The following is a 12,315-nucleotide window of genomic DNA, read 5'->3' on the forward strand; positions in this document are numbered from 1 at the left end:
ATTTCCAGAAATTTGAAGGAGATTTGCTTCCAGTGAACTCTGCAACCTCTATCTAGATTTAAACATGGAAAAAGAGACTTTACTGGACCGACACCGACGAGGCAACGACTTGAGCACGTGGTACCACATCCGTCGTGTCACTGGCGTAGCCAGAAAACGACACCTCTCTTTCTCTCTGACGGTCCTTCCATCTTTCCTCCCAGCGGCGGCCGCGGCAGCGCGACGACACCTCATCACTCTCCGCGTCCTGTCGTCTTCGCTTTCCCTGCTGCGCCCTCCCATCCCATCCCATGGATCCACCCACCCGCCCGCCCGCCGTCCGCATCCTCGCCACATTTCCCTTTCCCTTTCCGTTCCCACTCCCACGATTCACTCGTTCATCCATTGGCTGTACGCCCCTTCCCTCCCCTGCCCCGGTCACAAAGCTCATTACTTTTTCTCGTGTCCGCCTTCCTTCCTCCCCTGCAATCCTTTCTCTGTTCCGCTGTAAAGGCGGAGCAGCCTGGAACAGGGTTGTTGGATCTGACCGGCTATCTCTGAGTCGAGGAGACTCGCCGCCAGATGCTGCCCACCGGCAGGAGCAGGCCTCAGCCCAGGCCCGCGCCCAGATCTTGGTCCTTCTCAGGTGCGCCGCTTAATTTCACACTCCATCATATCAAAGCTTGTTCTTGATTTCCGTGTCTTCTCAGACTCGGTTAATTTGGTGATGAATTTACCAGGGGTGCTTGCTTGTTTCCCCTCTCTCCTGCATTAGCTTAGCTTTGTGTCGTGGTATTTCCATGGCCATCTGCTTGGTTGCAGAGGCTTGGTGTGTGTGCGTGTGTGTCTGTAAACGACGTTGCATCTAACTGAACTTGTGGCGTTCGCAGACATGGACTTCTCTGATCCGAAGCGCAACTCCAGGTACCTCAGCAAGATCATCATGGTCGCGCTCCTCACGGCCATGTGCGTTGTCATGCTCACCCAGCCGCCCTGCCATAGGAAGGCTCCCAGCGTGGTATGCTAACCGCCCGTACCCTTCTTCCATCTCCTCAACCATGCATACATATACTTGGTATCCCGTCCGTTTGCATCTCATGGGGTTGCAATCACAGATGCTGCATTGCTCGGTTAATTATCACAGCTGCAAACTGACTCAAATCATACTCTGCCAAGCAATGCAGTAGAAATGGCACGCTACTTTGTTGTGTATACTTATGATGCTTATTACGATTCTCGATTTCACTCAAGTGTGCCTCGTGTGTAAATCTTCACACATGTGATGCTGATGTGCCCAGTTCTCCATCCATGAACTCGGAGTAACACATGTGTTGGTGACGGGTGGCGCTGGCTACATAGGATCGCATGCGGCTCTTCGATTGCTCAAAGACTCCTTCAGAGTCACCATTGTGGTCGGTACTTTACTCAGAACTGTGCATTGCTGTTTTTTGTCGAAATTCAGCATCATCAGAATGCTAACATTTTTTTCTCTCTCTTGTCTTTAGGATAATCTCTCAAGAGGAAATATCGGGGCGGTCAAGGTTCTTCAGAACTTGTTTCCTGATCCTGGGCGATTGCAATTCATACATGCTGATTTAGGCGATCCAAAAGCTGTATCCTGACATATTTATCTTTTGTACTAATTGCTTCTCATTTGAAAAAGATAAATAATTATGTTAACCTGGCGAGGAAATTGTTTTAGAACATTTTTGTTCCTTAACACATGTCCTTAGGTTAACAGAATATTCGCAGAGAATGCATTTGATGCCGTCATGCACTTCGCTGCTGTCGCGTATGTGGGAGAGAGCACGCTTGAGCCTCTGAGGTACTAGACTTTGCTTGTCATCTTGCATTATCCATTCACCAACTACCTAGCCTACCTGCACAAGATAATGAAACACTTTGAACAGGTACTATCATAACATCACTGCAAACACTTTGGTTGTGCTAGAAGCCATGGCGACGCACAATGTTAAAACCCTGATCTACTCTAGCACATGTGCCACCTACGGGGAACCCGAGAAGATGCCTATCACTGAAGAAACTCCCCAGGTCAGTTGTGGCCTCTGCAGACTGCAGCCTCTTCTTTCCAAAAGTTTGAGAATTTTTCATGGCATGTAAACTTTGAAAATGTTTCTTTTCCTGAAGTTGTTCACTGAACCTTTTGTCCAGTTTCCTATAAACCCATATGGCAAGGCCAAGAAAATGGCAGAGGATATCATTTTGGACTTCTCCAAGTCGAGGAAATCAGACATGTCGGTGATGATCCTGAGGTGGGTATCTCTTACTAACAACTGTGAACTTCCTTATCTAGCACCATAACACCTAACACCATTTGGTAACTGAGTGAGTATCCTGAAACTTTTAGATACTTCAACGTCATCGGTTCTGACCCAGAAGGAAGGCTGGGTGAGGCTCCACCACCCGAATTGCGTGAGCATGGCCGTATATCCGGTGCGTGCTTCGACGCGGCACTAGGAATAATCCCAGGCTTGAAGGTACCAACATCTTCTATCAACTACTTATCTGCTGCTGCGTTTTGGAATCCCTGCCGCTAGCGGTGAAAAAATACTCGCGTTTTTCTTCGTTCCTTTTGGGAACTGCTTACCAAGTTCTTGCTTTTCTTCACAGGTCAAAGGTACCGACTACGAAACGGCCGACGGGACTTGCGTAAGAGATTACATCGATGTCACCGACCTGGTGGATGCCCACGTGAAAGCGCTCAACAAGGCAGAGAGAGGCAAAGTTGGCATATACAATGTTGGCACCGGAAGAGGTAAGCCATCAAATAGATCATCATCACATATCATGTTATGAATGATGGTGATGTTAACCTTTTTCTTTTATCTTTCCATTTCCAGGTAGGTCGGTGAAGGAGTTTGTGGAGGCTTGCAAGAAGGCGACCGGAGTCGACATCAAGGTCGACTACTTCCCTCGCCGCCCCGGTGACTATGCCGAAGTGTACAGCAACCCCGCAAGGATCAACCGCGAGCTAAACTGGACAGCCCAGCACACCGAACTCCAGGAGAGCCTCAGGGTCGCGTGGACATGGCAGAAGAAGCACCGGAGTGGCTATGCAGACTCGGGTCGATATATTTTTTGACTCAACTCACAGAGATAGCAGTTACACATAATTTATATAGCGTGTATGGTCATTTGTTCAATTCCTGGGATTTTATTTATATATGGGAAGTTCACCAGTTCGTTATAAATATCGATATGTTCTTTCACTGAACAGTAATGGTCGCCAGCTATTAAGTTCATGAACTCAGGCCAGATTTTTGCTGAACTCTACAGCAAATGCAGACGAGGTCCGTCTGCACCAATGGTAGACAAAATACCAGTGTGAAGTTCACCAGTTACTTGTAAACGAGATGTCGCATCTTAAAAGTAAACAACAATGAACTACACACTTGAATTACTCAACAGAGACCACCTACTACATGGAGCGTTGAGATGCTCTGGCCAACTCAATCAGAAAATGAACACAAACTACTGCATCAGGGGCAAGCCAGGTTGATGCGCCTTCAGCTGATTGGGTGCCCAACCCCTCCCTAGACACAAGCAAAATGACTGATGAGCAGTTTATCCTCAATTAAGCCTGTAAAATCATGCTTGATATGTTAACTACCTTTGCCCCCGTATCTTCTTGCTTCTCTAGCTTCGAAAAGTTAGATCGGTCAATGATTGCAATTTGCAGTCACAAACTGTGCCGCATAGGGAAACCCTCTTTATACAAGAGAAGAATCCAAACTGCTCAATGGTTGTCATCTGCAATCACAAAAGCATTCACCGTAAACGAATTATGTCAGTACTGTACAATGTAGCATTAAGATACAAAAGAATATAGAATTTGTACCTAATTGACAACTTGAGTCTTCGGTGAGCTGCTCAACAGAAGTGGGATCCAGTCGAGCAGAAATGGCCACCTGTAGGTTTTCACCTGAGGGCCCGTCTGACTGTATGGCATTATTTAACGGCATGGCACTGCAATTGAGAAAAAAGTTGGAAAACTAAATTTACAGATGCAAGCTTGCCAGGTTGGGCCGACTCAACAATCCATCTAGTTAATTTGTTTTATCACTAAAAAGGGGAGCTCATGATGTGAACCATTCCCTCTGTAAAGAAATATAAGAGCGTTTAGATCACTACGATCTAAACGCTCTTATATTTCTTTACGGACGAAGTATCAATTAAGTAAAGTGTAACACTAATTTAATAAAATGAGTCATAGCTCATAGGTCTTCAACCCGAACTAAATAAGAGGACTTTTTCCCCCAGGAAATATGAACTGCTATACCTCCAATTTTTAAGTACCATTTGTTCCTGTTGGTTAGCTATGTGGATGAAGTGAACTACCAATTAAGTACAAGTGTAACGTTGATTTAATAAAATGAGTTATGGGGCTTCATCCAGAACTAAACTACAGGATGTTTTCGTAAAACATGACCGATATTATGCTGTAACTCGAATTGAAGTACCTATTGTTCTTGCTGGCTCCATTTCCACGGGCAAAGGAGATGCAATCAGCAAGACGTGAATATTCATCGACGGTCCCTTCTTCCATGTTTATTTGCTTGGGTCTGTAAACCAGGAATCAATAAACTTAGACAACACACATCACCTCATTGACATTTGGCACAAATACGCCCACACACAAAAAAAAATGAATTGGAGAATGAGCTACCTTGGAGTAGACTTCCGCTTCATCTTGTTCGTGTTTCCAGTATCAATGTGTCTTTCTGCAGAAGTTTCAGAGGGCATACTTGGAAGGTCCAACTCACAAGCGTTCACCCCACCATCTGTTGTTGAATTGCCTTTGGCTGATTTCCTATACAAAACAAAGGACTCATGGTGACACTGAAAATCTACGAGGAAGCGGATATAGATGATGTCAGATACTATTGAGTAATTTTTTTAGCCATGATCCATGTTATACCTTGATACTCTCTTCCTTTTCGTTGTGTTGCCTTGGTTGTCAATAGAGACTGAACCCCTCATCCTGTTTTTGACTGCTCTCCCCTCACCAACAGAGATAGAACCCCTCATTTTCTTTTTGACAGCTCCCTCGTTGCCGACAGACACAGTGCCCCTTGTTCTCTTCTTAGCTGTGCCTTCTTTACCAACAGATGTAGGGTCCCTCTTTTGATTAGTAAGTGCCTCATTATTGAAACTGATAGGGCCCCCAAACATATCTAGGGTGAGCTCGTTATCAATAGAGATTGATCCCCTCATTCTCTTTTGCACAACCACATCGCCATCAGTGGTAACTTTCCTCTTCCTAGCTTTGCTGTGGCCCCTAGAGGAATTGTTGACACCATCAGACACAGTTACATCCTCCCCAGTTTGGTTTTCAGCTCCACTTCTGTAAAAGTAAGTACGAAACAAACATGTGAGCACTGAGCAGGCATAAGGGAGTGAAATTCAACAGTAAAGCATATGTAATGTTATAAGCAATACCCAGATAATTTTTTCCTTGATTTTCTCTTGGTGATGTTTACAGCAGCAGCAGCAGCAGAAGACTTCGAGGGGTCATTAGGTGGCACGTTATCCACACGTGATTTTCTCGACCGTTTTTGAGGTTTCTTGACTTGATCACTGAAAAATAGGTACTGATGAGGAAGAGAACATAGCTAAAACTACCTTCTTTTTTATTGTTTGAAAAGCATTGCGATTGAAATTACTGTACCTCACAGTGCTCTCATCACCCCTGTCAACTTTCGAATACACAAGTGATGGGAAGTCACTCGGGCAAATTGCAGGTCGCTCTGTTTCTCTATCAACAAAGTTGTTCTGAAAAATAGATTTCTTTACTTGATTGGCTGCTACAATTAAAGGTAATTCATCTTGACAGAGTCTTTTCCATCGCCTGCAGTTACAAATGGAATAACCATTAGCAGCAAAATTTGTACTTGCTTCAGTTGGTGGGGCAGCTCCATCATGAAATGCATTATTAATTTGAAATTTCAAGCAACACATCAGAACTACATCATGTAAAATCTGAAAGAGAATAGGTTTATGGTTTACCTCAGGCACATATTATCAGTACGGTGAGGAATCATAGCCCCAGCAATCTTGGACCAGCACGGACCAACCTCATGGACGGAAGCCAATAACTTGGAATCCTCTTCAGGGCGCCATTCCCCATGATCTATATCCGGATCAAGAACATTACGCCACCTGTTTAATGAGGATAAAAAATAGCATCACGATCAAACCGTGAACTTTGAACTGACATGGTAAAACTACTACATTACCTCTCGCTGCATTGACTTTGTGTGCGGCCAGGAACAAACTGAGCAATCTTATTCCAGCTGCCAGACCTAAAAAACTTGACAGATACCAGGAGGCGCTTGTCCTCATCCTCAGACCATCTCCCCACCCTTTTCCTTTCAGGGATTAGTGTTTTCCTCCACCTATAGTAAGTTCGATGTAAGGTATGTCAAATATACACCAACCAAGGAAAGTAAGAGATTATCCACATAAAACTAGTGAGGACAAAGATTAAATACCATTAGAAAAGATAACCACAATAAAGAGTGATAACAAATGTGCCATAATATAAAGTACAATCACATAGGTTTGATAATTTATACATGTAAAATTAGTGAGGAAAAATATTAAATACCATTTGAAAAGATAACCACGATAAAGAGAGTATGTGTCCTGATAGAAGGCACAATTGCATAGGTTCGATAGTAGGTCTGAAAGACAAGTCAAAGAACAATACCTGTTAGAGCACTGGTTGCCAATGCGACCAACCAGACTAGCTGATACAAGTTGCCAGTTACAACCAAAAGTTTGGACGGCAGCTACAAGTTGAAGATCTTCCTCTTTTGTCCAGGCCCTCTTCAATATGTGGGGATTGAGACTTCGTTGATAACGGGCAAGGCACTGGAAAGGTGTTCTCTGCGTACCCAATGCAACCGCAATATTAATCCAGTTATGCATTCCTTTTTCTTGGACAGTTAGTATAAGTCTTTTCTCCTCACACGCAGTCCAGGCGTTGTGATTAATCCGTGGGTCGTCATGGTTTAGCCACCTAGTAGAGAATAAAATTACAATTTCTTGAATTAGGACTGACCAATTGAAAACACAGATACAGACACATACTGCAGAAACGTCAAATAACAATATCAGGAAAGATGGCAGAGTAAGATCTGATGAAGCTTCTGCACAATGAGAGAAATGAAAATTGCTCCGTGCGCTAGAAGAGAAAAATATCTTCTAGAGGGAAGTACCTCGATTCGCATTCAGCACCGGATCGACCAGGAAGGTACATAGCAGCAATATAGTCCCAGTTTACTAATGGCAAGACTGACCGGAGAATCTCAGGAGTCGCCTCAAAATTACCCACAGTGTTCGTCAGTGCATAAGCCATATCGACAGCACTGAAGTCACCACTGGAACAGCAGAACAAAACAATTAACAGAATAAGATTTTATGTCAACTCTTCTAGCAGAAGACTAAGTCAAATTGCATTAGAACTCACAAGTTTGGCATCAAACCTACATCTCAATTTGCGGAAAACAAATACCCCAGTAGCACAACTATAGAGATTAAAGACTGTCAATTCATAATTTATAGATAGTTCAGTCAGAAACCCATCGAATTCATTTTGATAGAAACAATTAAAGAAAAATGGAAAATAGTCTTGTAATTAATAAACAGACTGCGTAATGGAGAAACACAAGAACTACAAACTTAGACAGAACTTTTAATGCCCTTGAAGCTTAAAAAGGGGTACTCTTCAAGTATTAGCAAAGAATAACTGATAAAACTATGACAATTGCTTGTTCAATGTGATACTAAATGATTAAGTCATGATTTAAAGTTCACGACTGAAATAGAAGATGAAAATGCTACATTAGTGAAAGAGTCTACAAATTCGACAAACCTTCCATTCTTCAACGAGTCCTTAATTAACGTTTCCTGATATTGCTGCTTTATTCCTTTAGCAAGCCTGTCTTTCTCTACATCTGACCATGGATGCTTCTGAAGCGACACTGGGAATTGCTTCAGAACTGCTTTATACTTTTCAACATGAGGGTTCTCAGCTGGGCCGAGAAGTAATGCAGATATCTTATATTTATTCTGCAAGAACAGATACTCTTTTGTAAGTGCCATATTATCTGTTCCTAAAAATCTAGAAAGACAATCACTTGGCAATCATGTTCATGCACATGAAAGAGCAATATGTGACTATATTTCCATGGTCCGCGAGCTAGTAGGTTTTTGTGTACCATTCTCTCCGTTATGAAATGGAAAACAATGGTTCGGCCAACAGAGGAAGAATATGTGCGTGTACAATAGAAACAATACATTAAGAGTTGATCTAATAAATAAATTGATTAAGTGTGATAGAATAGCAATTCAATATCCTAAAATAAAGAATAGCAATTCAATAAAATTTACACAAGATACATACATGCTCACAAGAAAAGGATCTGAAGTAATTTAGTCAACAGACTCAACATGGCTGAAAATGCTGTCACGACATAATTGCAAATCAGCCTCTAGCTTCTTATACAATAGAGATCTACCCTGCTAAAGCATACTCAAGTCTCATTCATACAAATTTTGTTGAAGATTATTAGAAGATCCAAATGGATGCAATTTCATATTTGAATTTCCACCAATCAAACAATCCCAGGGAACATGGCCTGAAGAGAGCAATGAAAATAATAGTACATATGACACATGAACCATCAGCCACCAACATATGTCGTTCCTACTTGCACTAGGATATGAAACCTATTCGCCTTTTCATATAGGAATTTACAGCTATCTTATGCAGGAAATAGGCAGAGGTGTAGAAAAATCTCTTATGGAAGTTAATATCGATGTGCCGTTTTCAGAGAACAAATAGGAACATAAACAACAGAAGCTACAAGTGCTCTATATAACATAAGGTGATTGTATATGTCATCTAGCATACTATACACAGCTGTAAATACTGACTTATTACCTTTGCGGATTGTGCACTTTGTTTTTGAGAGGAAATCAATCTAACACGAGGATCCACCTTCTGGCACAAAACTTTGCCAAATGATCTTCTGCAGCTTAACTGATAATCCATAAGACATTTGACACGATCCCTAAGATCCTTATTTACTTCAATCTTTGCTTCAATGTTAATCATCTTCCTTCTAATAAACTTCTGGCATGCTCTGTTCTTCTTGAGAGCATCCACTAACAACAGTGCAGCTTTTGGGAACCCAGTTTGAGTGTTTGCATTCGTATCTTTCTTCTGTACATCCTCTTCACCAGGTCGATGTGCAATAAATTCATCATCCCCTCCTTTTGATGCCTCGTTTTTCATGTTCTCCAGTGGACCAGTGGAGGTACCTTCAGTACGTAAATAAAGATTAAGGGCCCCTTTATCTATCGACATATAAGCTTTTTTCCTAAATAATTCAAGAATTATGATAACACTGCATATGTTGAGTTTTCAATTATATACTGGTACATGTGACTTCAAGAGAACAGGGCTCTGCTTACATGTAATAGTGAATCAGAAAATCAACCATATATTGCATCTAATTTGGCAGCATAGAGTTTGTAATGGTTTATTCTCATGCATTGCAATTCTGCTAACAGGATAACGCTACATATTGTGTTAGCTCGGCCCATAGTTTAACATTCAAAGTTAACACTGTATATGAGTCACTACAAATGCAGCACGTTTTAGTTGCTAGCCTTTAAAAGACATCATTGCTACATACAATTCAGAACAGTACAAAATCAGAAATGCTCTAAGAAAATAATGGCAATCCGATGGTTCTTTTGTACCAAACGAAATGCACTGAATATTTCATGATTAAATGTGATCAAAATTCAGCCTGCAGGTTTCTCATGGTAATATTTTTTATATGTCTTTCTAGGATAGGGATTACCAGGCGCGTCCAAATTGGAAGCGGGAAGAAGCGGATCACGGGTGGACTCACCGGAGTGGTAGTGCGAGAAGCGGCGCTGTATCGCGCGGAGCGTCTCGAGGTCGTCCTCCTCGTCATCCTCCGCGTCGGAAGGCGGCCAGGCGCAGATCGGGCGCGGCGAGGAGGGCGAGGCCTTGTTCAGGTGGAGGTTCTCGCGGATGCTGCGAACGAGGGCGAGGTCCTCGTCCCCCTCGTCCGACGACCCATCTGCTGCCGCCGCCGCCGCTGTAGTCGTCGTCGCGGCGGGGACGGCGAGGTAGGAGGAGGCCTGCGCGACGGCGGCATCCGGGTCGGCGCCGGCGGTGATGCAGGAGCGGCGGACCAGGTCGAGGTCCTCCTGGAGGCCCTCGTCGAAATCGGGGTCCGAGTCGTCGTCGGAGTAGAAGTCCATGGATGCGGCGGCAGATGCGCCGGTTGTGGCGATGGGGCGCTAGGGTTTACTGAGGGTTTTGCGGCGCCGGGAGGGCGGGGGATTGGAGGGGGCGGCGGCTGCCCGTGCTCGCGCTCGCTCCTTTCTTGGTCGGTCTCGTGCTCGCGTTCGGTGGCGATGCCGTCGCAGGGGGTTTGAATCCTCCGCGAGACAGGGAACAGGGGAGGGGAGGCGGAGGCACGCCAGAACCGCCTCCAGCAGACAAACAAATTTGAGCCCAATACCTAAAAACTGGGCCCGTAGCTCCAACACAAGGACTAAGGGCATCTCCAGCCGCAGAGCCCTCCAGTAGTCATTTTTATCGCCCTTTGAGGGCTGCCGACAAAATTTTTTGACTGCGATCAAAAAAATATCCACTCGTTTCGTCCCCACGCACGTATCCCTGCCATCACCACGACGCGAACCGCCGAACCGGCTGGCGCTCCGGCTCCGTTCCGGCCGCCGCCACGGGGAAGACCGGCCAGCTCACCGTCTTCTGGGGCCAGAACAAGGACGAGGGCTCTCTCAGGGAAGCCTGCGACGCCGGCCTCTACACGGCGGTAATCATGTCCTTCCTCAACGTCTACGGCCACGGCAAGTACCGCCTCGACCTCTCCGGCCACCCGCTCGCCGGCATCGGGGGCGACATCAGGCACTGCCAGTCCGTGAGCATCACCGTCTCCCTCTCCATCGGCGGCTTCGGCCGCGACTACGCGCTCCCGACCAACCGGTCCGCGCTCGACCTCGCCGACACCTCTGGTTCTCCTACCTCGGCGGCAAGCGCAGGGGCGTGCGCCGCCCGTTCGGCCACGCGCGGCTCGACGGCCTGGACCTCTTCCTGGAGCGCGGCGGGCCGGCAGAGCACTACGACGCGCTGGCGAGGGAGCTGGCCAGGCGCAAGGCCCGCGGGGTGAAGGCGCCGCGGCTGACGGCGACGCCGCGCAACGCGTTCCCGGACAGGCTCGCGGCGTCGGCGCTCTCGACGGGGGTCTTCGAGCGCATCCACGTGAGGTTCTACGACTCGTGCCGAGCCGTGGAGCCGGCGTGCGCGGGGTGCAGGCGCGAGGCGGGGGGCGGAGCAAGGCCGATGGCGAGCTCGAGGCGAGGTGGAGCCGGCCCGGCGCAGTCCAGGCAACTGAGGCGGCAGCGGCAGCGCGGTCTGGGTGCCCGAGGCGGCGGCCGACCAGCCGGCGAGCGGGAAACCGGCAGGCGCGAGGCAGCGAGCGGGGCCGGCGCGGAGCGGAGGAGGCCGGACGGCGACGCGGAGCAGGGCCGGCGCGGGGCGAAGCGGAGGAGGCCGGACGGCGACGCGGAGCAGGGCCGGCGCGGGGCGAAGCGGAGAAGGCCGGACGGCAACGCGGAGCAGGCATCACTACACGCTGGGCACGGAGGACTCGTCGGAGCTCACCGAGGTCGTGTCTCCGGCCACTGCCTCGAACCCCGCAGGATTTGGGCCGCCGGAGCTACGGGGGAGGCGGCTTTGACCGCGCGAGCGCAAGCGCCGCCCCGGCCATGCACGCTGTGTGCGGTAGGTGTGAAAGGAAAGTGTAGGACCTTGAAGTAGATGTGTCTAGAGGGGGGGTGATTAGACACTTAATGCTAAAGTTGCAGTTTTTAAGCTTTTTCGGTTTAAGTGGAGTTTAGGCACAATTTCAACATTCACAATACATATCAAGCAAGCATGCAAAGAGTATATAGGCAGCGGAAAGTAAAGCATGCAACTTGCAAGAATGTAAAGGGAAGGGTTTGGAGAATTCAAACGCAATTGGAGACACGGATGTTTTTCCCGTGGTTCGGATAGGTGGTGCTATCCTACATCCACGTTGATGGAGACTTCAACCCACGAAGGGTAATGGTTGCGCGAGTCCACGGAGGGCTCCACCCACGAAGGGTCCACGAAGAAGCAACCTTGTCTATCCCACCATGGCCATCGCCCACAAAGGACTTGCCTCACTAGCGGTAGATCTTCACGAAGTAGGCGATCTCCTTGCC

General features: G+C 46.7%; 2 protein-coding genes and 1 pseudogene across 2 annotated transcripts; 2 read left to right on the top strand and 1 right to left on the bottom strand.

Moving 5' to 3' along the window:
* Positions 1-322: 322 nt before the first annotated feature.
* On the top strand, positions 323-3,214 carry LOC125509979 (probable UDP-arabinose 4-epimerase 1). The gene is made up of 10 exons (XM_048675059.1): positions 323-625; positions 870-997; positions 1,278-1,391; positions 1,485-1,592; positions 1,713-1,804; positions 1,890-2,031; positions 2,152-2,252; positions 2,348-2,477; positions 2,611-2,755; positions 2,841-3,214. Exons 1-10 carry the CDS (start codon positions 562-564, stop codon positions 3,080-3,082), a joined length of 1,266 nt encoding a protein of 421 aa, XP_048531016.1. The 5' UTR covers positions 323-561; the 3' UTR covers positions 3,083-3,214.
* On the bottom strand, positions 3,135-10,547 carry LOC125509975 (myb-like protein L). Its single transcript, XM_048675051.1, has 15 exons — positions 9,927-10,547; positions 8,948-9,327; positions 7,877-8,073; positions 7,221-7,382; positions 6,710-7,021; positions 6,237-6,395; positions 6,007-6,159; positions 5,669-5,848; positions 5,440-5,577; positions 4,919-5,344; positions 4,667-4,810; positions 4,461-4,562; positions 3,839-3,966; positions 3,611-3,750; positions 3,135-3,533 (listed from the first exon to the last, which is right to left on the bottom strand). Exons 1-14 carry the CDS (start codon positions 10,303-10,305, stop codon positions 3,737-3,739), a joined length of 2,874 nt encoding a protein of 957 aa, XP_048531008.1. The 5' UTR covers positions 10,306-10,547; the 3' UTR covers positions 3,135-3,533; positions 3,611-3,736.
* Positions 10,548-10,754: 207 nt separating this feature from the next.
* LOC125507196 lies at positions 10,755-11,887 on the top strand (annotated as a pseudogene).
* Positions 11,888-12,315: the final 428 nt, after the last annotated feature.

Source organism: Triticum urartu, chromosome 5 (genome assembly GCF_003073215.2).
Source record: "Triticum urartu cultivar G1812 chromosome 5, Tu2.1, whole genome shotgun sequence".
Lineage (NCBI taxonomy): Eukaryota > Viridiplantae > Streptophyta > Magnoliopsida > Poales > Poaceae > Triticum > Triticum urartu.